Source organism: Mobula hypostoma, chromosome 27 (assembly GCF_963921235.1).
Source record: "Mobula hypostoma chromosome 27, sMobHyp1.1, whole genome shotgun sequence".
NCBI classification, from domain to species: Eukaryota; Metazoa; Chordata; class Chondrichthyes; order Myliobatiformes; family Myliobatidae; genus Mobula; species Mobula hypostoma.
The window spans coordinates 872200-899977 of NC_086123.1; the positions used below are offsets into that span (position 1 = coordinate 872200).

General features: G+C 42.2%; 1 protein-coding gene across 1 annotated transcript in view; it reads left to right on the forward strand.

The window, feature by feature from the left end:
• Positions 1 to 27778, forward strand: part of LOC134338486 (sialate:O-sulfotransferase 2-like) — a 243766-nt gene that overhangs the window by 182704 nt on the left and 33284 nt on the right. Inside the window, exon 7 of the mRNA XM_063034331.1 lies at positions 19462 to 19662. Within this exon, the coding sequence (XP_062890401.1) occupies positions 19462 to 19662 (201 nt within the window). The remainder of the gene's footprint in view (positions 1 to 19461; positions 19663 to 27778) is intronic.

Here is a 27778-nt window from a genome sequence, read left to right on the forward strand (position 1 = left end):
ATGGACCATTCAGAAATCTGACTATGGAAAAAGGAAGAGGCTGGTCCAGAATCATTGAATCTGTGTATTCAGGCTCCTATATCTCCTCCCTGATGGTAGTAATAGAACAGGATATGTTCCCGGTGAGTGATGGATGTCACTTTCTTGAGGCACTGTCCCTTGAAGATGCCCTTGATGGCAGAGGGGGTTGTGCCCGTGATAGAGCTGCCTGAGTCTACAGCTGTCTGCAGCCACTTGCAATCCTGTGCACGCATTGGCATCTCCATATCAGGCAGTGATGTGATTAGAATGATCTCCCCCCATACGTCTATAGAAATTTGTAGGATTCTTTGGTGATATGCCAATTCTCCTCAATCTCCCAACAAAATAGAGCCTAGTCCCACTTTACTTTGCCCCTGCCTGCCAGGTATTTATATCTTACCCATCTTGGCAGATGTAACTACTTGTGATTCTGGCACTGGGATCACAGCCTTAAAATAGAGGAGGTCCATCTGAGTCCAAGAACATTCAAGATCCAAGTTTATTTGTCGTGTGTACATTGAAACATGTTATTTGCATTAACCACCAACAGACCCCAGAGTTTGCTGTGGACAGCCCACAAGCGTCGCCACACATTCCTGCATAAATATAGCAGGCCCGCAATGCTCAGCAGAACAACACAGAGCACAACAAGCAACAACAGCAAAAACCCTAAAATGAGCTGTAACTCCCTTCTATGTCCCCAAAACCACTCTTACAAGCCTAAAAATCAATTAAAAAACATTAATATGGGGTGCCATTTTACACCTATGCTGCACAGGGAGAAGTGTCATAATGCAGCAGGTGAAGGAACCTTTGCAATTCTCTGCCCACAGGACTGTGACTGGTGGGCTATCACAAGGATGGTGTTTGAGTTCCATTTATTCCCAGGAGATGGGATATTTTGTTGCAATTATATGGGCCCTCAAGGAAAACACATCTGGTACAGTTCTGCCCTCACACAGATATTTTGCACATATCATTAAAAAGTTGTAGCAAAGATTAGGGACTGGTTCCTAGAATAGTAGACCTGCCCTTGAGTCAGTTTAGATCTTGAGTTTGAGGGATGAGAGGGAATCTTATTGAAATATTAAGAAATACTGTTGGGTTCATCAGGCTGGAGACAGGGTTGGTGAACCCTCTGTCTGATTTGGGAAGCCAAGGATCAAAGTCAAAGAATGAGAGAGGTCCATTTGATTCTGAAACAGGAGTAAGACAAAAGAGCTGATTGTGGACTTCAGGAAGGATAAGATGATGAAACACATACCAATCTTCACAGAGGGATCAGAAGTAGAGAGAGTGAGCAGCTTCAAGTTCTGAGGATCTAACCTGGTCCCAACATATCGATGTAGTTATAAAGAAGGCAAGACAGCGGCTATACTTATTAGGAGTTTAAGGAGATTTGGCATGTTACAAATACACTCAAAAACTTCTATAGTTGTACCATGGAGAGCATTCTGACAGGCTGCATCACTGTCTGATATGGAGGGGCTACTGCACAGGACTGAAAGAAGCTGCAGAAGGTTGTAAATCTTGTCAGCTCCATCTTGGATACTAGCCCACAAAGTACCCAGGACATCTTTAGGGAGTGGTGTCTCAGAAAGGCAGCGTCAATTATTAAGGACCTCCAGCAGCCACTGTTACCATCAGGTAGGAAATACAGAAGCCTGAAGGCACGCACTCAGTGATTCAGGAACAGCTCCTTCCCCTCTGCTATCCGATTCCTAAATGGACATTGAATCTTTGGACACTACTTCACATTTTTTTTAATATACAGTATTTCTGTTTTTGCGCGGTTTTAAAATTTATTCAATATACGTAATTGATTTACTCGTTTATTATTTTTTTCTCTCTGCTAGATTATATATTGTATTGAACTGCTGCTGCTAAACTAACAAATTTCATGTCACATGCTGGTGGTAATAAATCTGATTCAGATTCTGATGTCTTTTTGCATCGGGCAAAGGACTTCGGAATTCTCTACGCCAGAGATTTGTGGGGGCTTGGTCATTAACAACAGTGAACAAAAAGCTTTTTGGCCAGAAAGAAGCTGGATATATGGGGACATGACAACAAAATGTCACTTTGGTAAATCAGTCAGGATCTTGATAAATGATAGGGTATGCTAGAAGGGCTGAATGGCCTATTCTTCCTCCTAGTTCTTATGCTCTCTTTGCTACTAAATAATTTAAGAAAATCTATTTAATTACATAAATACAAATGACCTAATATTTTGTCTGAAACAGCAGTGCCTCTCCCGTGAAATGAATGGAGTCACTGCTCCATGGGGCGATTCTTGAAAATTCACATTCACTTAAAATAATTCCAAAAACTGGGACACTTCAAAACCACATCTTTTATTAAAAATTAATTTTATTAGTTTTTGTCAGTGGCTAGACAGCGCCATGCAGTTTCAGTTAAAGTATGTGTTATATAACAGCCAGCTCATCCATAATTCATTTATTTCAATGCAGATGGTGATAATTTACGGGTTAAGTGATTGTGGTTTATTACCTGTCAAGTTGTCCGTGGTTATTTATGGAGCTATCTGATCATGCAAACACAAAGGGCTCTTTTCAGCTCGCCTCTATTAATAATTAAGGCAGGGACTGGACTAGTTCTTCAGGAGATGGGAAAAAAGTTCTTAAGTGAAGTGATAGTAGTGTAAGTCTTTCCATCAACTTATAAGCAGTCAATTCTCATCTCCTGTCTCTATGCCATAGTTGTGTTTCAAACCCTTGTCTAAAATAAAGTTTATGATTATTGTGCTAATAATTTACGTCAGATACTGACAAGCAAACAAAGGCAGGTTGGTATAGTAAACAACAGGAATTCTGCAGATGCTGGAAATTCAAGCAACATACATCAAAGTTGCTGGTGAACGCAGCAGGCCAAGCAGCATCTATAGGAAGAGGTGCAGTCGACGTTTCAGGCCGAGACCCTTCGTCAGGACTGACGAAGGGTCTCGGCCTGAAACGTCGACTGCACCTCTTCCTATAGGTGCTGCTTGGCCTGCTGCGTTCACCAGCAACTTTGATGTATGTTGGTATAGTAAACCTGCCCTGGTCACATGCCTAAACCAATCACTACATTCACATCTCCTTCCCGATGTTGCTGCCACAAATTTGGATTCTTAATTCTACTTCACTAAATTATTCTGCTATTGTCACTTCAGCATTTCAGACTCAGGTTTATTATCTATCACAGACATATACTCAATGACCTGTACACCTGCTTGTTAATGCAAATATCTAATCAGTCCATCATATGGCAGCGGTTCATAAAAAGCATGCAGGCATGGTCAAGAGGTTCAGTTGTTATTCAGACCAAACATCAGAATATGGAAGAAATATTGTCAAAGTGATTTTGACCATGGACTGCCAGACAGGGTTGTCTGACCACCTCAGAATTGCTGAAATGCACAACATGTCGAACCTTGAGGTGGGTAGGCCGCGGCAGCAGAAGTCCACACGCATCGCTGTAATCCCTCCCCCCTAAATAAATGGTGAAAATGATGTAGTGTTCAGAAATCTGATGGTGGAGGGAGTGAGGCTGTTCCTCCAGTATTGAGTGTGGGTCTTCAAGCTGCTGTCCCTCCTCCCTAATGGTAGCAAAGAGAAAAGTGTATGTCCCAGATGGCGAGTGTCCTTTGGAACTCTCTCACTCTTGCTCTCGCTCTCTCTCACGCTTGCTTTCTCGCTCTCTCTCTCTCGCTCGCGCTTGCTCTCGCTCTCTCTCACGCTTGCTTTCTCGCTCTCTCTCTCTCGCTCGCGCTTGCTCTCGCTCTTTCTCGCGCTTGCTTTCTCGCTCTCACCCTCTCTCGCGCTTGCTTTCGCGCGCGCTCTCGCACTGTCTCTCTCACTGTCTCGCGCTTGCTTTCTTGCTCTCTCGCTCGTTCTCTCGCGCTTGCTTTCTTGCTCTTGCTCTCTCGCTCTCTCTCGCGCGTTCTCTCACGCTCGCTCTCAAAAATATCAATTTCCAGGACATTGTATATAATTTGCAGGCAGCAGGGAGCCACTATTAATTTGCGGGAGACTCCCGAAACTTCCAGGAGAGCTGGGATGTCTGGCTATGGGCAGCCCTAGGTAATCTCTAAAGTAAGCATATGTTTGGCACAGTATTGTGGGCCGAAGGGCCTGTATTGTGCTGCAGGTTTTCTATGTTTCTATGTCTTTCCCTCCCCACTCCCCCACCCCCAATCCAGAAAGAGGGAACATAACAGAGAATAAAACATATGACCAAGGTGTTAAAAAAGCTGGATGAGATTCCTCTGTGACTCTCCAAAGCTAGTCAAAATTCATTATAGGGACAGAGTGGGAAAATTACCACTTGGTAAAGATCCAGGAATTCCCTCCTGACCAAAGTTCACTTCTCAACCAATAGTATCAATGTAGGTCTCATATTTCACAGTAAATTATGTTTGCTATCACAAGATCAGTGCCTCTTCTCTGCAAGTAACTTGAAGTGGTTTCCAAATACTTTGAGGGATGTTTAAAAACTGGCAGGTAAATGAAATCTTATTTTAACAAAGAACATTTACAAATTAATGACCAAAACACAAGCGTAACCTGACTCGAAAAAATACCACTGTTGTTTTGTTGTGGATCTAAAATTTGAAGCTCCCTCCCTAGCAACATTGTGGGAACATCTTCACCACGCAGACAGCATGAAAACTGATCAAAAAACAATATGTAACCATTCTTAAATATTTTAAGAAAATTTTCTTTTAATTTCATGATTTTGTTTTAAATTATTTGCCCAGTTATGTTAGGAGATGGCCGATTATGTACTTCAGTAATATGAAAATGAATTTGAGCAGGTATCCTAAAAAGCACTTCTGAAAATGTACAATTTTTCCCACATCATAATCAGTTCCATGTTCTAACTACAATCGGTTCCCAAGTTATGAAAGGGATTTCTACCTGGGAACTCTCTATCAGCTTATTTCTCCATCGACCAGAAATAATCTGTTTACTGTTGTTACCCATTTTGTATCTCCCTGCATACACTTCAATAATTCTTTCATCAAAATATTCTCTCCAACACATTCATAATTAAACTAATGGAATATGTACTGTATTGCGTCCTTTGCCATCCAAGTCCTAAATAGACATTGAACCCATGAACTCTACCTCACTTTTTAAAATATTATTTCTGTTTTTGCACTATTTTTAATTTAACCATTTAATATATATATTTACTGTAATTGATTTACTTTTTTTCTATACTATCATGTGTTGGATTGTACTGCTGCTGCTAAGTTGACAAATTTCACAACACATGCCACTAATATTAAACCTGATTCTGATTTAGTTGTTGAAATATATCACAAAGCATTATATGATTATTATTACTATCCTGAGCAGTTCTTTAAAAATTTACGGGAGAATTTGCATTGGGTTGGGTTTTGCTGAATTGGGTTTCAATAACCTGAAGAGTCCCTGTACTATTAATTTATCACTGAGTGATTGCAACACAGTGATGGAGCTGAACCACTTATATTTCTTGAAGGGAAATTCAGTCATATCTTTTGAAGATCTGTCGTAATTAGATAGCTATCCATAGCCAGCCTTATCCTAATTGGCTAGATCATGAAATCACCAGAAAAGATTTGGCAGTTGCTCTAAGGGTTAGCTAGCTGCCAAATGTATCAATAATATTCAATGTCTCTGACAACAAAAAACTATTAAAAATCAGTGAAACCATTAAAGCATTTTAATAATTATTATAATGTAAAAGCATAAAAGCACTTAAAGCTATTGAAGCAATCTTCTGAAAAAATATAAATTATCTCTTATCTGATAGGTTGAGTAAGATTGAGATTTTCTCATTGAAGTGAAAGAAGATGAGAGGTGTCTTGATAGAGGTGTACAAGAAGATAAGAGGCATTAATTGACTGGATAGCCAGAGACTATTTCCCAGGGAGAAGTGGTCATAATTTTAAGGTCAGTGGAGGAAAGTATTGGGGGGATATCAACGGTAAGTTCTTTATACAGAGAGTGGTGAGAGCATGGAAAAGTCATACAGAGGTAGTGATAGAGGCATTAGGGGTATTTAGGGAACTCTGAAAGTCATAGTCAAAGTAAAAGTATACATTTACTTTCAAACTATGTATACTATGTACATACTTGAGATTCATGTCCTTACAGGCAGCCACAAAACAAAGAAACGCAACAGAACTCATTTTAAAAAGACCATCAAACACCCAGTGTGTGGAGAAGAGAACAAAGCATGTAAACAACTAAAGGCAGCAAACAGCTGAAGTTCATGAAAGTTAGTCCATAGCCATGAAGCTAGTCATCACAGCAGCTGATCCATCACTCATTAGTCCAGGCCCTGCCACCTCAACTTGGTTCTGCAGCATCAAATTGCTTTGAAGTCCACTTCAGCAATGGCCAAACATTGGCTTATTCCCTAAATTCAACCCCTAAACACCACACTGCAACCATCCTGCACCTTCGAAACTTCAGTTCACCACAAAAATGCTAGATCGTATACGCGGTTCAGAAGTTCAGCTGCGAAAGGGAAGTTACAGACTCTCGATTGCAGTGATCATTTACCGGCAAAAAGTGTGAGCAATCAATTAGTTAGTAGTTTTCTTTGCTTTGTTTGCTACACGCACATACTCACTGTGTTTCACCAGTGCCATCTTGCACTGGAACTTAGGCGTACAGGTGACAGAGAAGTGGTGAGCTCTTTAGGAGGGAAAGGTTAAATTGATCTCAGAGTTGGTTGAAAGATGGGCATAACATTGTGGGCTGAAGGACCTGTACTGTGCTGTAGTGTTCTTTATTCTATGTACTATGTTCTATCTAATGATTACCTGCGTTACTCAGGAACTTTCCTCTGCACTGAAACGAAAGGAATTGTTTTTCATCACTGTACAGCCAACAATAGAGACAGTGCAGAGAAGCTTCATAAGAATGTTGCTTGGGAAGGGGGCTGTGGTTACAATGAGAGATTGGAATAGACTGGGTTTATTCTCACTGGAAAGTGTGTTGTCTGAAATTATGAGCTAGCAATGCTGGGGTAAGCAAAATTTTCATTGTACCTATACCCGGCCATACTTCTGCAAATGACAAACTCGACTTCACTTGAGAAGGATGATGAGTGAACATGGAGATTTATAAAATTATGAGGAGAGAGACAAGGTAAATAGACCTTTTCCTAGGGTGGAAGAGTCCAGAACTAGAGGCACAGACTTAAGTTGAGACAGTAGAAGTTTAAAAGAGACCCAAAGAGGAAGTTTTACAGAGGGTTGTGGAATAAGCCACCAAAGAAGGCAATGGAGACATTTACAATATACAACATTTAAAAGGCATTTAGACAGGTACATGGATAGGAAAGGCACTGATTTGGGCAATGGGGTTAGTGTAGATGACCATCATGGTCAGTATAAATGAGGTGGGTGAAAAGGTTTCCTTCTGTGCCAAACAATTTTCTGATTCAATGAACAAGCAGATTTACAGTGGTATTGCAGGGGAATTGCTGTAAGATTGTGTTCTGTCTTTTTTGGGCCACTGGAAAACACTGGTGAAGAGTGGCCAAATATTTAGGTCTTCTGTGGTTTCACAAGGATCCCAGTCTGAATGACAAAGGGACGTCCAATTAGAACGGAGATGAGAAAGAACTTGTTTAGCCAGAGAGTGGTAAATCTGTGGAATTTGTTGCCACAGGCAGCTGGGGAGACCAAGCCATTGGGTATATTTAAGGGAGAGTTTGATATATACTTGATTATTCAGGGCATGAAGGGATCTGAGAAGAGGACAGGAGATTGAGGCTGAGAGGGAAATTGTACAGCCATGATGAAATAGTGGAGCAGACTCAATGAGCCAAGTGGCCTAATCCTGCTCCTATATCTTATGATCTTATGGACATTTACCTGGAAATTATCTCCACACAAAGCTGCCAGAGATTACCAGTGAGTTCCAGCTGGTGCCCATGGCTTTCTGTTCCAATCTCGCTTGGAGACACTTAAAGATGCGTGGCATAGTAGATTACAATCCTAGTGCCAGCAAGTAAAGATTAGCTTTATTTGTTACATGTACATTGAAATGTACAGTGAAATGCAATGTTTGTGTCAGATCAAATCGGTGAGGTTTGTCTTGAGGAAGTGTTGCCATGCTTTCAGGGGCAATATAGCTTGCCCTCAACTCATTTACCTAACTGTCAGTCTTTGGAATGTAGGAGGATGCCGGAACACAGGGGGAACGTGCAAACTCTTCACAGGCAGCAGCGGGAATTGAATCCGTATTGGTGATTGCTGGTGCTGTAATGGTGTTACACTACCATGCCAGATAGGCATTGGCATAGACCTGTGAGTTGAAGGGCTCATTTGGGTGTGTAATCTCTATGACTCTGTCTTCACAATATCTACCATTCGTGGAGTCTGCTAATGCTAGAATCTGGAGCAACATTGACAGCATTGGAAGAGAACCCCAGTGGATCATTCAGAATTTATGGAAAGAAATGGACAGTCGACTTTTCGGATCGAGACCTTTCAGTTCTGAATTAGATTGAATTGAACTGAATTGATTTTATTACTTACATCCTTCATACACATGAGGAGTAAAAATCTTTACGTTACATCTCCATCTAAATGTGCAATTTATAGTCATTTATAATAAATAGTATTTACAACAGGATAGTCAATATAACATAGAAATATAGTTGCGTCAGCATGAGTTTATCAATCTGATGGCCTGGTGGAAGAAGCTATCCCAGAGCCTGTTGGTCCTGGCTTTTATGCTATGATACCATTTCCTGGATGGTAGCAACTGGAGCAGTTTGTGGTTGGGGTGACTTGGGTCCCCAATCATTCTTCGGACCCTTTTTACACACCTGTCTTTGTAAGTGTCCCAAAAAGTGGGAAGTTCACATCTACAGATTTTTTTTTAAGCGTGTTGGACCAGACATTCGGCCATTCTTGTCTGGCACGTGGTGTCAGGATTAATCGGGTCACAATATGAACATTCCTGATTCGACCCTTGTATTTTTTACGAGGCCAAGTGACTAGCTCGACACTCAACCCGGCATGGATGGAAAACATGCTCGGAGGTGGCCCGACCTGGATTTGAACTTGGGAACCTTTGCTCCGGAGTCCGGCGCTGATCTGCAGATGCACTGGGCTGTCTGACCACCCTCTGCAGAGTCCTGCGATTGAGGGAAGTACAGTTCTCATACCAGGCAGTGATGCAGCCAGTCAGGATGCTCTCAATTGTGCACTTATAGAAAGTTCTTAGGATCTGGTGGCCCACGCCAAATTTCTTCAATCGTCTGAGGTGAAAGAGGCCTGTTGTGCCTTTTTCACCACACAGTGGGCTACATGAGATCCTTGGTGATGTTTATTCCAAGGAACTTAACGCTGTTCACCCTCTCTACCCCAGATCCATTTATATCAATAGGGGCTAGCCTGTCACCATTCCTCCTGTAGTTCACAACCAGCTCCTTTGTTTTTAACAGCAGAGTCCAATATCATGCTACTCCCTTACCTGAGTGACAAGAGCCCTTCCAAATAATAGTTTTGAATATTCTTTGGATGCTGTGAAAATTCAGGGACATTAAAATCTTATGACACATTTGATTGTTGGCTGTGACATAGCCATGGGGTGTGACATAGTTAACAGCCAACATTTGTACCTTTTTAGTCTGCAATCCTAGTCTTCAGTGAGAAACTAGAGAATCAACAGACAGGATGATGAATAGTGTGTTCTGACAATTTATTGTTGAAGGATGTTAATAAAAATTCAGCAGCTTATATGTTTAATAACTCTAAAGCAGCCTACTGCTTGAAGATAATTGCTAATACTGCTAGAATTTATCCTCTCATTATCACTTTTAGCCACGGAATTTTTCACTTTACAGAAGCAACGAAATTAGACATGCAAGAACTCCGTGCTACACTGACAGAAAGCTTTCTTAAACAAATTTCAGTAATATGCGATTAGTTGCAGTGTAGAGCTCTTTTTATCAGTGCTGCTAGAAAGTTTGAGGTTCTCTAAATCATCTGTTTATTCTTGATGGTTTATTGGGTGGCAATGGTTTCTGCTGGTAAGTCAGATCTAGAGTAACAATTATTTCATTCTCCTTTACACTTGTGTACTGGAAATGAGATTAAGCAATCTCGAATCCTGAAATGGCTTCTGGATCTCTGCTTATTCCTTAACACCTACCTACCTCTTTGCTCATACTTTTGCCCATCAGTCTCAAAAACCGTTAAGAGTGTGAGGCACTTTGTGCCTCTCCAGCTTAGTGAGGTGATATATAAAAGTAAGTTGATGTTGTGTACAGGCCGACTCCAAGTCATGAATGGGTTCCAGTTTTACAGGTATCTATAAGCCAATTTTTCAAAAAATGCACACAAACCTCAACACTATTGTAATGAGGGCCAATTAACATGAATATTTATTTATTGTTTTCCCCTGCCTAGTTACAATGATACAAGATTTATTTATTTATTTAGAGATGCAAAGAAGAACAGACCCTTCGGGCCCAGTGAGCCGTGCCGCCCAGCAACCCACCTATTTAACACTAGCCTAATCACAAGATGATTTACAATGACCAATTAACCAACTAACTGGTACATCTTTGGATTGTGAGAGGAATCTGGAACACTAGGAGGAAACCCATGCCATCATGGGGAGAACGTACAAACTCCTTACAGACAGCACCAAAATTGGGCTCCAAGCTCCTATGATGCAAGCATTGTGCTAATCATTAGCTACTGTAGTGCCCCAAGATCTGGGTGTCCCCCACAGTCGGTGGCTGGTTTTGATGGCCAGGAAGTATCAGTGCATGTTACATTGAGCAACCATCAAAAGAAGTGATAGATTTTCAATGTCCAAAGCAAAAATCTTAAGTAGCCTCCCATGGTGAAACCAGCAGCCTGTGTTCTTAAACAACAGGAATTCTGCAGATGCTGGAAATTCAAGCAACACACATCAAAGTTGCTGGTGAACGCAGCAGGCCAAGCAGCATCTATAGGAAGAGGCGCAGTCAACGTTTCAGGCCGAAACGTCGACTGCGCCTCTTCCTATAGATGCTGCTTGGCCTGCTGCGTTCACCAGCAACTTTGATGTGTGTAGCCTGTGTTCTTAAGATGCGTTGATGCTTGATATTGTGGGTATGTAACATGAGAACAAGTTGTTTTTGCAATACTCTTGTTTTAAGTTTAGTAATATTTTTGTAAGCTCATTTATGTGAACAGACTGCCCACAAGATCAGCATTTGTAACCAGGGAGGGACTGCAGGAAAAATCAAACTCAATCAGTGCACAGTCAGGTCCTGCTCGAGGTATTGCAGTAATGCTCAGGTAGAGCAATGCACAAACATGAGAGATTCTGCAGATGCTGCAAATCCAGAGCCAGGAACACAAAATGCCAGGGGATCTCAGCAGATGAGGCAGCATCTGTGGAGAGAAATAAACAAATGACATTTCAGGCCAAGACTTTTCATGAGCTAAATAGCAATGCTTCCAGCTGCAAAAGGCTTGCAATCCTGCAGAGTGTTTTTGTTGAGCTTGAGTTCAGTTGAGAGAGTCCTTTGAAAAGTGTCACAGGAGCTTTGGTCCTGTGTATTCGTTAAGTGTGTTGTGTGATTTACAATATCAAAGAGTAGAATTCTAAATCAAAGATATGTACCCCAAATTATTAATAATGTTACAGGAAACATTCATAAATTGAGCATTTGAAGATAGAGAAATATCAGGAGGAGGAGAAGATGGCGGCGCGACGCAGCGCGCAGTGGCCTCTCCGGTGAATGATATCTGTAATCTGTCAAGTAGGGGACCATGCACAATCCCGATTTGATGGAGACAGACATGAGAGTACGGAGGAACATCTGGAGAAACTTCTGAAATGCCCGCTTCACTGCCGCTGCTACTGTGTGATCTGGAATCTCCGGAGCACAAGGCCCCAAATCCTCGGCTTTGCTTGTTTCAGTGGCCGGGGCGAGGTTGGAGGCGCTCGGCAGAGGATGGTGCTTGGGAGGCTGTATCGGAGGGGCTGGTTGGAGGCTCGAAGTTTTCGAATGGTCGGACTCAGAGTCAGCTGTGGTCGGCTGCTTCCAAGGCATCGGCAGTTGTCGGTGCCTGGAGGTTTATGGCAGGGAGTTTCTCCCTTTTGCCGCCTGCTATCAGGGACTCGGGAGCAAATCGGGACTTGAGACTTTTTTTTACCGTGCCCATGGTCTGTTCTTTATCAAATTATGGTACTGCTTTGCACTGCTGTAACTATATGTTATAATTATGTGGTTCTGTCAGTGTTAGTCTTTGGTTTGTCCTGTTTTTCTGTGATATCACTCTGGAGGAACATTGTATCATTTCTTAATGCATACATGCATTTCTAAATGACAAAAAAATGAGGACTGAGTGTTCTCATAATCTAAACTAATCAGTAATCTAGTCTTTGGGGAAGGAGTTGATGGATAGAAGTTGTCAGGACACTAACAATAGGAACCAAACGAAGAGGTTCCTTGTGATCATTAAGTCCATAGTTTATATTATATATCTGTTTCCTTAAGTCAGAGAAGGAGGCCATTCAGCCCACTGAGTCCATGCCAGCTCTCAGAGCAATCTTAATCCTCCACTACTTTTTCCTGTAACCCCTTATCCCCACATTCACATCCCTCTTACAGAGTACAAAGTAGTCAATTCATCTACCACACTGCACAGCTTCAGCATGTCGGATGAACTGGAGTATCCAGGGAAACGCATGTCCTCACAGGGAGAACACAGCTCACACCAAACAGACAGCGGCGGAGTTGCTGGAGCTGCAAGACAACAGCTTCTCCAGTTGTGCCATCTGTCTCAGAGGACAGATGAGATCTCAACTTAAAACCTCACCCAAAGGGCATCCCAGGTGAGATGCTCAATTCTCTGCTGGGGGCTTAAACTCACAACATTTGGAATCAGGTTTATTATCATTAACATAGGTCATGCAATTTGTTGTTTTGCAGCAGCAGTACACTGCAAGACAAAAAATTACCATAAATTACAAAAAGAAAATAACAAAAATTAGTAAGTTGTACAAAAAGAGATCAAAAGGTGATACAGTGTTCATGGGTTCAGTGTTCATTCAGAAATCTGAGGGTGGAGGGGAGATGCTGTTCCTAAAACACTGAGTGTGTGTCTTCAGACTCCTGTACCTCCTCCCTGATGGAAGTAATGAGAAGAGAGCATTTCCTGGGAGATAGGATGCCAGTTTTTAGAGGAAGAAGCCCTCGACGGTAGGGAGGCTCATGTCCAATGTGGAACTGGCTGAGTTTACAACCTTCTGCAGCTTTTCCCAATCCTGTGCATTGGCACCCCAACACCAGATCGTGTTGTGACCAGTCAAAACGCTCTCCACGGTGCATCCCAATCCTGTGCAATGGCACCCCAACACCAGATCGTGTTGTGACCAGTCAGAACGCCATCCTTCTGTAGAAATTTGCTAGTCTTTGGTGGCATACCAAATCTTCTCTAAACCTTATGTTATGGAAACAATCTCGATTCTAAGGGAGCTTGATAGATTGATGCTGAGAAGATGTTTCCCCAGCTGAAGGAATCTATGACCAAGGTTCATACTATCAGTATAAGGGGTAACCCAATTTATACCACATAGTTGGAACAATACTTCATAGGAACAGGCCTTCAGCTAATCATGCCTTTGATGTATTAAATCTAACGTCCTCTGCCTTACCTGATCCATATCCCTCCTCGTGTTTTCATGTGTCTATCTAAAAGCCTCTTGAAAGAACCGCATATGTGTTGATATTGGACAGAGTCCAGAGGAGGTTCACAAAAATGATCCCAGGACTGAAAGGATTAATGTATGAGGAACACAGACAAAATGCTGGAGGAACTCAGCAGGCCAGGCAGCATCTAGGAAAAGAGTCCAGGCAACGTTTCGAAACTGAGTTTCTCCAGCATTTTGTGTGTGTTTTCTCAGATTTCCAGCATCTGCAGATTTTCTCTTGTTTGTGAATGTATGAGAAACGTTTGATGGTTCAGGGCCTGTACTTGGAATTAAGAAGAGTGAATAATAATAATAGTAATAATAATAATAATAATAATAAATAGTATATTAATAATACTGAGAACCTGAGTTGTAGACTTCTTGAAAGTGAGTCCATAGGTTGTGGAATCAGTTCAGTGAGGAGGTTAGTGAATTTATCTACTCTGGTTAGAGATAGGGTTAAAGCTACTTGAGGTAAAGACAGACTGATCAAAGGAGACAACATAATGCTGAGTTTCTTATTAACAAGCTGACATTAAGTAATGGGTGTCATGACCCAAATCGATTCTTTGGAGTTTGTTTCAATACCTTTCAGAATCAGCAAGAACTCTTTGCATAAATTTCCCTCAGGACATTTAGTAAGTGGAGCAGTGTGTAGGAGGGCAGATCAAATCTGATCCATCGCATTAATGAGCAACCTGACTTTTCTCAGGCCATTGTTCAAGTTCTGGATGTTCGCAAAAACATTGTAGAACTTAAAAAGATGAAATGTCCTGCTCATGTTTGGTTTCCTAATTCTGAAAGATCTTGCACGCCTGCAATGAGTGCACGTTTTCTATGACAGGGCTGAGAATGCACTTTAGAAAGGCTTCATTCGCTGTAGGTTTTGGAGTATTGTGATAGGTGCTAGGCAAATGTACCATTCATTTCTCGATATGGATGGTGCACGCTGATGCTCCAAAATCATGCATACATTTAGTGCCCACCTTATTAGGCGCAGGAGTGGAACCCAGTGTAGTCTACCGCTGCTGTAGCCCATCCACCTCAAAGTTCAACGTGCAGTGCTTTCAGAGATGCTTTTCTGCACACATCTGTCGCAATGTATGGTTATTTGTGTTGCTGTTGCCTTCGTGTCAGCTTGAATCAGACTGGTTCTTTTCTGACCTCTTTCAGTTTGCAACCCTGGCTGTGTGTTTTCATGCACCGAGATGCTGCCACAGGCTTGGCTGTTTAGATATTTGCATAAAGTGACCACTGAGTGTGGATTATTGTAATGCCTCTTTAGCTACTGTTCAAGCAGAGTCTGCCACTGCAGACTGCCTGGTTGATTCTTTTTATCATTTTTTTCTCCTCCCTCCACTATTTATTACTGCTTCCTATTGTGGGTCTTGCTCCTTCAACCAGTGACTGCAGATAAGGATTCTTTTTAAAGACAAACTTTTCATTATTAAATTTCTCCTTGTCATTTCAACTCTCAGTTATCCTACCAAAGTAAGAGCTCATTGCTGTGGAGGAACACAGCACGGAAAGAGGCTCTTCATCCTGTCTGGTCCATGCTGGCTAAGATTCCCACTAAGTCAATCCCATTTGCCTAAATATGGCCCAGGTCACTCTAAACCTTTCCTATCTATATACATGTTCACATATCTTTTAAATATTGTCATCGTATGTGTCTTAGCCACTTACTCTGACAGCTTAGTCTATAAACGCAACATCTTCTGCTTGATGAAGTTGTCCCTCAGGTCCCTTTTAAATCTAGTCTCTCACACGTTAAGATTCAAGGTACATGTATTAGCAAAGTGCCAATGCAGTATACAACCCTGAGATTCATCTTCCCCATGGACAATCACAAAGCAAAGAAAACCATGGAACCTGTTCAAAAAGAGATATAACTCACCCCCACGTGCAAAAACAAATCGTGCAAATGGCAACAAAAATAAGAGCGAAAAACACAGAACATTGGGGGGGCTTCTTCACACAGAGAGTGGTGGGAGTGTGGAATGAGCTACCAGATGAAGTGGTAAATGCGGGCTCACTTTTAACCTTTAAGAAAACTTGGACAGGTACATGGATGAGAGGTGTATGGAGGGATATGGTCCAGGTGCAGGTCAGTGGGAATAGGCAGAAAAATGGTTCAGCACAGCCAAGAAGGGCCAAAAGGCCTGTTTCTGTGCTGTAATGCACAGTTTTATGGATGGTTCTATGGTTTAATATAAAACACAAAATGGAAAGAGTCCAGGCTTATTCAGTTCAGCTCAGAGTTCATTATCTACAGACTGCCCTGATTCAAAATCAACCAAAATACCGACAAATAAAGGAGTAACCAGAAACATATTCCAATCTACTAACCCCCATGATTAAACCTTCCCCAAAACCCAGAACTTCAGTATCATCCTCTGACAGCATCGAGAGAGAGAGACCATTCGAACACAGAGACCTCCCTTCGGGAGCAGTGCGGAAGAGGGAGAGAGAGACCATCACACACAGACACCTTCCTCCAGCAACAGCAAGCGATAGGCTGGAAGATGGCACTTAACGCCTTCCACACTCGCCTTGACGATTTCCATCTTCCTCGGCGAGATCGACAAGAAATGTCTCCTATACACTCTAGCTTTTGATTCCCCAACCCTGACAAGAGGTCTTTGCTTCCACTGTATCAATGCAATATGATTTTATATACCTCTATAAGATCGCCTCTCAGTCTACAACATTACAAGGAAGTGCTAGCCTGCCCAACCTCTCCGTATAGAAAAATAGATAATTTAAGATTATAAGATTAGCTTTTTTTGTCAATTACATCAAAACATAGAGTGAAATGCACCATTGGTATCAAACCAATACAGCAAGGAATTTGCTGGATAGCCCATAAGTGTTGCCCCACTTCCTGCATCAACATAATATGCCTACAACTCACTAGCACTAACTGTAAATTCTTGGAATGTGGGAGGAAGCCCATGAAGTCACAGGGAGAACATACACGCTCCTTATAGACGATGGCAAGAACTGAATCAGAATCAGGTTTATTATCACCGGCATGTGTCGTGAAATTTGTTAACTTAGCAGCAGCAGTCAATGCAATACAAAATATAAAAGAAAAAAATAAAATAATAATAATAGTAATAAATAATTAAATCAATCAATTACAGTATATGTATATTGAATAGATTAAAAATCATGCAAAAACAGAAATAATATATATTTAAAAAGTGAGGTAGTGTCCAAGGGTTCAATATCCATTTAGGAATCCGATGGCAGAGGGGAAGAAGCTGTTCCTGAATCGCTGAGTGTGTGCCTTCAGGCTTCTGTACCTTCTACCTGATGTTAACAGTGAGAAAAGGGCATGCCCTGGGTGCTGGAGGAGCTTAATAATGGACGCTGCCTTTCTGAGACCCCACTCGTTGAAAATGTCCTGGGTACTTTGTAGGCTTTGTAATTTACGACCCTCTGCAACTTCTTTCGGTCCTGTGCAGTAGCCTCCCCATCCCCGCCCCATACCAGACAGTGATGCAGCCTGTCAGAATGCTCTCCACGGTACATCCATAGAAGTTTTTGAGTGTATTTGTTGACATACAAAATCCCTTCAAACTCCTAATGAAGTATAGCGCTGTGTTGCCTTCTTTATAACTGCGTTGATAAATTGGGACCAGATCTTTCAGTTGGCACTGTAAAGCGTTGTGTTAACTGCTTTGTTGACATGCTGTAGCTCAGTCCTGGCAAAGTTATAAGTGTAGGATAGCAGTCAGAAGTTACTGACAAGTTCCTCACAAAGATGCAGAGCAATGTGACTTGAGTCTTGTGTAAGAGGGAAAGACTAAAGGCTTCATATTGTAACAAGATTGTGAATAGATCAGCTTGTGTTACAATGTCAGTTACACATTATGTAAGTTTGGTCTGTTTTGAGTGGACTATTTGAAAGTCAGCGAGCTGCTGGAATGCAATTAAAGAGAATTTCGCTGCATAAATAATGAGGCGTGGTTTTCTCTGTCCTGTAAACTGTACATCAAAAGCAATTTCCCATCAGTAATCTCCATAACTTGAAAGAAAATGAGCTTTATTATTGCCTTTCATTTCTTTTCCCTGGATTGCAACCAAGATAAGACTGCTGAGATGAAAGAAGAAATAATTGTGCAGCACCTTAGCATACACTTCGTGGCCTCCTCTGCCTAACAAAGTGGCCACTGAGTGTATGTTGATGGTCTCGTGCTGCTGTAGGTGATCCATTTCAAGGTTCAACGTGTTGAGCATTTGAGATGCTCTTCGCCACGCCACTGTTATCTAGAGACTGGTGTGTATGTGAAAATCTCAGGAGATCAACGGTTTCTGAGATATTCAAACCACCCCATTTGGCAGAAGCAAGCATTCCACAGTCAAAATCATTTAGATCACATGTCTTCTGCATTTTGATATTTGGTCTGAACAACAACTGAACCTCTTGACCATGTCTGCATGCTTTGATGCATTGAGTTGCTGTCACATGATTGGATGATTAGATATTGCATTAATGAGCAGGTATACAGGTGTTTCTAATAAAGTGGCCACTGAGTGTATCTCTTGAGATCTTCCTTGTCCTGGACATGGATATTATACCGTAATTCCACACATACAAAATGCTGTAGGAATTCAGCTATTCAGGCAGCACCTCTGGAAAGGAACAACCAGTTGACATTTTGGGATGAAACCCTTTGTCATGAATCCTGATGAAGGTTCTTGGCCCAGTACGTCAACCCTTTGTTCCCCTCCACGGATGCTGCCTGACCTGCTGAGTTCTTCCAGCATTTTGTGGGGTTGCTCTCGATTTTCAGCATCAGCAGAATCCCTTGTGTCTAGACTTTGTTTGGTGTAATATCTCATATGAAAATTGATATATTTTTTTAATATCATAGTGTTCCCTTTATACGGAGAGGTTATCAGTCTATCTCTCACATCCAAATCTAAAGATAGTGCACTTAACAAGTAACTTGGTGGGGTGGTGGCGCAGTGGCATCAGCGCCGGACTTCGAAGCGAAGGCCCCTGAGTTTGAATCCAAGTCGGGCCACCCCCCGAGCACACTTTCTATCCGTGCCGGGTTGGGCGTTGAGCTAGCCACTGGGCCTCGTAAAAAACAAGGGTCAAGTCAGGAACGTTCATATTGTGACCCGGTTAATCCAACAGGAGACCAATCCTGACACTACGCGCCAGACAAAAATGGCTGACCGTCTGGTGCGACGCGCTAGGAAGGACTAGTAACTTGAATTTAACAACCTAGATTTAATTGCCAAGGCAGTGCTGAGAGGTGCACAATCTCTGGAGGAGATACGGCTCTCTCTCTCTCTTAGGTGGATATAGAAGATCCTATGATCGTGGAAGGTGAGCAATAGACTAATTCCGCATATCCTGTATAACATGGCTAAAACTACCTGTTCACCATATGAAGGAGTAAAAACTAGCAGATGATATGTGAGACCAGGTGAGGGGGAAGGAAGTTGGGTGGGGGAGGGAGGAATGAAGTGAGAAGCTGACAGGTGATAGGTGGAAGAGATAAAGGGCTGAAGAAGATTGAAGATGATAGGAGAGGACAGTGAACTGTAGGAGAAAGGGAAGGAGGAGGGACCAGAGAGAAGTGATGGGTAGGTGAGAAGAGTTTCCTTTTTCCAGAGGGTGGCTTATTTCAACCCAGAACTGCTCGGTGCTCACCAGGATTAGCTACAGATAGTGACGCCTGTTCTCTCCTTTAATCTTTTCCCTCAGGCTTCAAGGGAGAGCGGGACCACTGGAAAAGTGGGCGGCTGATTTGTATAAAGACGCATGAGAGTGGCAAGAAGGAAATTGAATCATTCGATGCCGCAATCCTTCTCATCCGGAATCCTTACAAAGCACTAATGGCTGAATTTAACCGCAAATACGGAGGCCATATTGGCTTTGCCTCTGAGGCCCACTGGAGGGGGAAAGGTAGGTTGTAGGGTGTTGCCTCTCACTTGATTGAAGACAAAGGGTTCAGTTACTGGGTGAGGCCAAGGGAAGTTGAGAACATGCACCAAACAGAATGCAGAATATAGTGTTACATGTACAATGCAGGTTTACAAATTAAGTGCAAGAGCCGTGCTGAGGTTGATTCAGAGGTCAAGAATTCAATTTATTGTATAAGGATCTGTTTAAGAGTTTTATAGCAATGGGATAGAAGTTGTCATTGAGTTTGGTGGGACATGCTGTCTACCTTTTGATGGGAGGGTTATGAAGAGAGAATGACCTGGGTTGGAAGGATTCTTGATTAATTTTGGCTGCTTCATAGACAGAGTCCATGGAGGGGAGGCTGATATTTATGCTGGACTGTGTTGTGTACACAACTCTGCAGTTCCTTGTAGTCACAGGCAGAGCAGTTGCCTTACCTAGCCGTGATACATCTGAATAGGATGCTTTCAATGGTTCATCTGTAAAAAAATCATAAAGGTTAATGGGGATATGTCAAACGTCTTAGGGAGCAAATTACTGATGCACTTCCTGAGCATATCATTACATGGATGGGCCAAGAATCAGAACTATTGTCACTGATTTATATGGCGTGAAACTTGTTTTGCAGCAGCAGTACAGTACAAAAGCATAAAATTATTATAAATTAAGTAATGTACAGAAAGGAATAATGAGTTAGTGTTCATAGGTTCATGAACCGTTCAGAAACTCGATAGTAGAGGGAAAGAAACTGTTGCTGAATTGTTGAGTATGTGTCTTCAGGCTCTTTTACCTCCTCCGTGATAGCAGATGAGGGTCCTCAGTGATGGATATTGCCTTCTTCAGCCACTGCTTACCTTTCCAGTCCTGAAGAACGGTTTCTGTCTGAAACACCAATTATTTCCCTCCATAGATGCTGCCTGACCTGCTGAGTTTCTCCACCAATTTGAGTGTGTTGCTCAAGAGTTCCAGTATCTTCAGAATCTCTTGTGCCTCATGGTTCACCTTGTCTATTTTGTTCACTTCTCTGGAGTGAACAGCAGTTGATTTCTTTCTGTAACAATGTGACTCCCTGCCATCAACAGCACTCTGAATAGACCGCTCCAGTTTGGTGTGGAGACATTTGAGTAGTGGAAAATTGAAGCCCTCTGCCGTTGTACCTGGTGACAGATTCCATTTTCCCCTTAACGCTCTCTCCAAATGGCCAAGTGACAATAGGGACAATGGTACCTTATTTTAAATATTTTTCAAACTATATAGCACAGAGGAACATACAATTATCATCTCCCAGAACATGGAGTTCAAACTTGTTAATGCAGCCAACTGTCAGAAATGGAATTGGGTAATGTGTGAATGGAAGATAGTGTGAGTTATAATGCAGACAGCAGAGTTTGGGGGAAGTTCAGGTTTGTGAATTGGAGATAAAGTACGAGGGTATAAATGTCTGCAGAGAGACACATCTCAGCACTCTATACAGGAAATGAGCACTGAATGTAGAATGGAAAGGGTTCTGAGTTATTTTGAGTTATTTTTGCAGCCAGGTGTCATTTCCCTTCTAAAATAAACAGTTTACTTGGAGACACAAGAAACTTCAGATGATTGAATATGGAGCGAAAAACAAACTGCTGAAGGAGCTCAACGGGTCAAGTAGCATCTGTGGAGGGAGACAATTCTTCTCCCCCAACTTAATCCAACGAGTTTACTATACCTATTATGTTCATTGATCAGATTCTGCGATAACAAATTCCATGAGGTAAATATTTCTGAAACTGTTACAGAAAGTACATACACATGAGGAAAAGATACAAAGTAGAACTTTCAGCCCCTTGTGTCTGTTTCACCATTCAGTAAGATCATGGTTGGCCTTTTACCACTTTCCTGCATGAAACCCAAGTAAAACGGCCAGTTTAGTGCATTACAGGACACCACTAGCCGCCACATAATGATGACAAAATTATTTCTCCTCAAGGCCACTTGAAAGAATGGAACAGTTATCAGAAAGCTTGTTTTAAATAACTGCCCAAGTGGTTTATCCCAACACAAATGTAACTGAAATAGGACAAATTGTTTTTCAGTTTCTATGCACAAAATGTAAAAACAAGAGTGATTTGCTCCTGCAACAACATACTTTCTAGAGAGGGAAATTCATTTAAGGTGTAATCATTGTATTATCTAAGGAACACAGCAAGTGATTTGTGCAAGCTCCCGCAAACAGCAATGGATGATTAGAGAACTTGTCAGTGACCTTGTTTGTAGAACTCTCTTCTATCTTTCCAAATTAACAACATGGGGCACATTGAACAACTGATGCAAATGCCACTGTGACAATGAAATGCCCGGCCATCAGGGTTCGCTCCATTGCCTCTGTTTCTATTTGGAACAAGTACATTTGAGCAACTTATCATAAGACCATAAGACATAATAGCAGTATTGGACTATTTGGTCCATCGAATCTGCTCTGCCAGTCAATCACGGCTGATTTATCTTCCCTCTCAACCCCATTCTCCTGTTTTCTCCCTGTAACCTTTGATGTCTTATTAACATAAAACCTGAAATCTAAACACTGAATTTTAATTTATTTAAATTAATTAATTTTAAGAACCTGAAAACTCTGCTTTTAATATACGCAATGACTTGGCCTCTACAAAAATGAATTCCACAGACTCATCACCCTCTGGCTAAAGAAATTGCTCCTCACCTCTGTTCTAAAGGGGCGTCTTTCTATTCTGAGGCTGTGCCCTTTAGTCCTAGACTTCCCCACTATGGGAGACAATCTCTCTACATCCACTCTATTTAGGCATTTGAATCTTTGGTAGGTTCCAGTGAGATTCCTCCCCTTCCATCCTTAAACACCAGTGAGTACAGATCCAGAACCATCAACGCTCATCCTCAACTTCAGGAAGTTGGCATTCATTATTATGGACCCTCACCATTCAGGACATGCCTTCTTCTTATTACGACCATCAGGGTGAAGGTACAGGAGCGTTAAAGACCAGGCTGAATGTTTTAGAAACAGCTTCTTCCCCTCCACCATCAGATTTCTGAACAGTCCTTGAACCCATGAACACTATCCTGCTATTCCTCTTTAGCACTATTTATGTGTATATTTTTAAATTATATATTTATATTAATTTTTATGTCTTTCCCTGTACTGCTGCCACAAAACAACAAGCATATGTTGTGATAATAATATAGATTCTCATTCTGACTCATTCCCCCCTCCCTTTTGAACTGGTTAGTTTCAAGCCAGATCCTTCCCTTTCCCCCCTCCGCCCAAAGGCTTTGCTCATGGCATCAGAACATAAGAAATAGGAGCAGGAGTCGGCCACCCGGCCCATCGAGCCTGCTCCGCCATTTAATAAGATCATGGCTCATCTGGCCAGTGACTCATCTCCACCTCCCTCCTTTTTCCTCATAAACCTTAATTCCCCAACTATGCAAAGTTCTATCCAACCTTGTCTTAAATATATTTACTGAGGTAGCCTCCACTTCTTCATTGGTAGAGAATTCCACAGATTTACCACCTTCTGGGAAAAGCAGTTCCTCCTCATCTACATCCTATGTCTATTCCCCCCGAATCTTGAGGCTATGTCCCCTAGTTCTTGTCTCACCTATCAGTGAAAACAACTTTCCTTCCTCTATCTTATCTATCCCTTTCATAATTTTATGTATTTCTATAAGATCTCCTTTCATTCTTCTGAATTCCAGCAATTACAGTCCCAGGCAACTCAATCTCTCCTCATAGTCTAACCCCCTCATCTCTAGAATCAACCTAGTGAATCTCCTCTGCACCACCTCAAAAGCCAGTATATCCTTCAAGTGAGGAGACCAGAACTGCACACAGTGCTCCAGATGTGGCCTCACCAGTGCCCTGTACAGTTGCAACACAAACTCCCTGCTCTTAAATTCAATCCCTCCAGCAGTGAAGGCCAACATCCCATTTGCCTTCTTGACAGCCTGCTGCACCCGCAAACCAACCTTTTGTGATTCATGCACAAGCACTCCCAAGTCCCTCTACACAGCAGCGTGCTGCAATCTTTAACCATTTCTGGTTAAACCATAATCTGCTGTTCCATTTTTCCTTCCAGTGGATGACCTCACATTTACCAGTATTGTATTCCATCTACCAGTTTCCTCAGAACACTCATTTCACAGGAAGGGAATGGAGACAAAAGCAACTCATTATAATTGTTTTCTGAAGGATAGAGTGCTGATGAAAATACAACTGTCAATTCCAAGAGCTTTCTAGGTGTTGTAAAGAGCTCATAACAATTAACGTTGTTCCCATAGCCAAGTGATGGAGGAAAACATGGAGAGTTATCCTCCCCTTGTTTGAACCAAACTAGGCCAGAGAACTTTTGTTTTCCTTTGACCTGATTTATTTCTTAAGAATCTTTCAGAAATGAACATTTAATAGCTGCAGTTCCCAGGATCCCTGTACTGATTTAAGAAGTTGCCTCAGTGCTATGTGCCATCCTTTTTTTCTTCTTTCTGTCTGTCTCTCTCTATTTTTCTCTGTCTCTCTCACTCACTCACTCCCTCACTCCCTCACTCTCTCACTCTCACTCCATCTCTCTCTCTCATGCCATCTCTCTCTCCTCTCACCTTCTCTCTGTCAGTCTCTTCCTCTTCCTCTCTGCCCCTCCCCCTCTCTCTCCTTGCCCACCCTATATCATGACATCAGTAATCATACACATCCACACCCAACTAGACCTGTTGAATCACCCTTCTGAAGCCTCACCTTCTCACACAGCCAATGATATGAAAACCCTCGTGCCACCCTCGTAATTGAAGTGAGATAAGGAGTAGAAGTGATGGGGATTGGTTCTCTTACGTGCACACCTGCAGAAGCTGGAACAGAAGTCAGCACTGACACAAAGAGTAGAGCTGCTGCCTCACAACCCCAGGTTTGACACAAAATACTCTGCGGATGCTGGGATCAAAGCAACACTCACAACACACTGGAGGAACACAGTCCCTACACCTCCTCTCTTGCCACCATTCAGGGCCCCAAACAGTCCTTCCAGGTGAGGCAACACTTCACTTGTGAGTCTAAAAACCCCAGGTTTGATCCTGACCCTTGGTGCTGTCTGTGTAGAATGCATGTGTTCAACCATTTTAGTTAATTAATCAGCTAGATTGTACATCTTATCTCCACACAACCTAGGCTTCATCCTATCATGCATATTTTTATCCATCATTTCCCCAACCTCTCTAAAACTTAAAGTGCCTTCAAGGACTTTTGACTGGAAGTGCTAATTCCAGTTCACTCTACTCTCCACTGGGGCTGCCTGACCTGCTGAGTGTTTTCAGCAGGTCCTGATTTTGTTTGAGATTTTCAGCATCTGCCATTCCATTTCACAGTGCAGAGGAGGTTGAAAATGTAGATTCCTGGAAGAAGGGTGAGCATAAGAAGAAATATTGAGAAGGCTGAAACATCAAAAAATGCTGCAAATACTCAGCAGGTCAGGCAGGAGATGTGGAGAAAGATCGGTGTTAATGTTGCAAATTCGTAGGATAACAATTTCCTTCATCAGAACACCATCTAATTCATTTGTTTTCAGAGGGGCATCTGCTAAGGGAAACAGCAGAATTATTATTTGCTTGTGTGAGTAATCAATGCTACTTGTAATTGATGGCTTATTGAATAGACCTGAGACCTTTGGATTTCATTAAAGGGGGAGTAGGCAGCTTTGCTCTGTAGTTTATGCGTAGCACGCTGTGATGGGAATGTAAATAAAAGGAGCGTCAGCCACATGGTTTACAGGGAAACAAATCAGCTGCGATCTGCACTCTGCTTGTGCATTTACTCTTAGCCTGGGCTGGCGGCCGTAAATCACCTCTGCGCTGGAATTCAGCGCCCCTCAGTACTCTCTTAAAATGCTGCAGTGCAGCAAGAGGAGAGTCTCTGTGGAGCGTACTCGAAGTGTGACACCAGGGAATGATGCTTTTCTCCTTGAGGTTTCTGCAACCTTATCAATGGCCTCGTGCTGTTGCTTCTCCTCAGAATTGTGGGCTTCAAGCTTCTGATGAAAAACTAAAGTTCTTGTAATCAATGGCTTATTAAGGGGCAATCTTACCTGACAATTGTTGGAATTTTTTGTGGAAATAACAAGCAGCATAGACAAAGGACAATCAGTGAATGTGGTTTACTTGCATTTTCAGAAGGCCTTTGACAAGATGCTGCACATGAAGCTGCTTAACATAACAAGAGCCCATGGTATTACCGGAAAGATTCTAGTATAGATAGATGACTGGCTGACTGACAGGAGGCAAAGAGAGGGAATAGAGGGAACCTTCTCTGGTTGGCTGGCAGTGACTAGTGGTGTTCCGCAGGGGTCTGTGTTGGGACTGATTCTTTTTACGTTATATGTCAATGATTTGGATGATGGAATTGATGGCTTTTTTGCAAAATTTGCAGACAATATGAAGATAGGTGGAGGGGCAGATTGTTTTGAGGAAGTAGAGGAGCTACAGAGGGACTTGGACAGACGGGAGAAAGGGCAAAAAACTGGCAGATAGAATACAGTGTCAGGAAGTGTATGTTCATGTACTTTGGCAGAAGACTTGGGAGTCCTTGTACAGGGTTCCCTCCAGGTTAATTTGCAGGTTAAGTCTGTTGTGAGGAAGGCAAATGTGATGTCAGCACTCATTTCAAGAGGACCAGAACATAAAAGCAAGGATATAATGTGAGACATTATAAAGTACTGGTGAGGCCTCACTTGGAGTACTGTGAGCAGTTTGGGTCCGTATCTTAGAAAGGATGTGCTGAAACTGGAGAGGGTTCAAAGGAGGTTCACTAGAATTAAGAAGAATGGGGGGTGACCTCACTGAAACCTATCAAGTGGTGGAAGGACTTGATAAAGTGGATGTGGAGATGATGTTCCCTGTTGTGGGAGAGTCTAAAACCGGAGAACACAGGTTCAGAATAGAAGGGCATCCATTCAGAATAGAGATGAGGAAGAATTTCTTTAGCTGAAGAGTGTGGAATCTGTGGAATTCTTTGCCACAGGCAGCTGTGGTGGCCAAGACTTTATGTATATTTAAGACAGAAGCTGATAGATTCTTGACTGGTCAGGGCATGAAGGGATACAAGGAGAAGTCAGGAGATTGGGGCTGAGAGGAAAATTGGATCAGCCATGGTGAAATGGTGGAGCAGACATTATGGGCCAAATGGCCTAATTCTGTTCCTTTATCTTATGGTCTTTTGGCTTTAGACACATTGGGAGAATGAGCAAAGAAGTGGGTGATGGAATATACAGTAGTGTAGGGAAGTGTCAGGTCATGAACTTTACTAGAAGGAATAAAGGTGTAAACTATTTTCTAAATGGGGAGAAAATTCAAAAATCAGATGTCCAAAGGGAATTGGGAGAGTCATGCAGGATCCCCTAAATGTTAACTTGTAGGCTGAGTCAGTGGTAAGGATCTTCCAGTAAGGTAGCGATGTGCTCAGACACATCCGCTTCTAAGGTGTCAACCAAAGGTGTTAGTATCTTTTTAAAATCTGTTTTATACGATTGCAAGACCTCGCTGGACATTAATAACTTAAAGTGCCGTAGGTCTACCATATCAGCGAGTTGCTCATTGGTGGAGAAACTGAAGGAGCTGGATTTGAAGTGGATCATGCTGCTGCCTGCATCAGGGAGGTGTTGCAGAAGTCGGTGCGCGTGCTATCTTAAAAGTGCCATGTGTGCTTTGTGCTGTGTGTGACTGTTGGTACTGTGTTTTGCACCTTGGTCCAGGAGTACGCCACTTCGTTTGGCTGTATTTATGGATATTCATGAATGGTTGAATGACAATTGAACTTGAATTTGAAGGCAAATGCAATGTTAACATTCATTTTGAAAGGACTAGAATATAAAAGTGAGGGTATGCTGCTGAGACTTTATAAGGCATTGGTCAAACTACATTTGGAATATTGCGAGCAGTTTGGAACCCTTAGCTAAGAAAATATGTGCTAGCCTTGGAGAGAGGCCAGAGGAGGTTCATGAGAATGATTCCAGGAATGAAAGAGTTAACATGTGAGGAGCACTTGATAACTCTGCGCCTGTACTCAACAATAAGGGGGAATCTCATTGAAACCTATCAAATATTGAAAGGCCAAGACAGAGTGGATGTA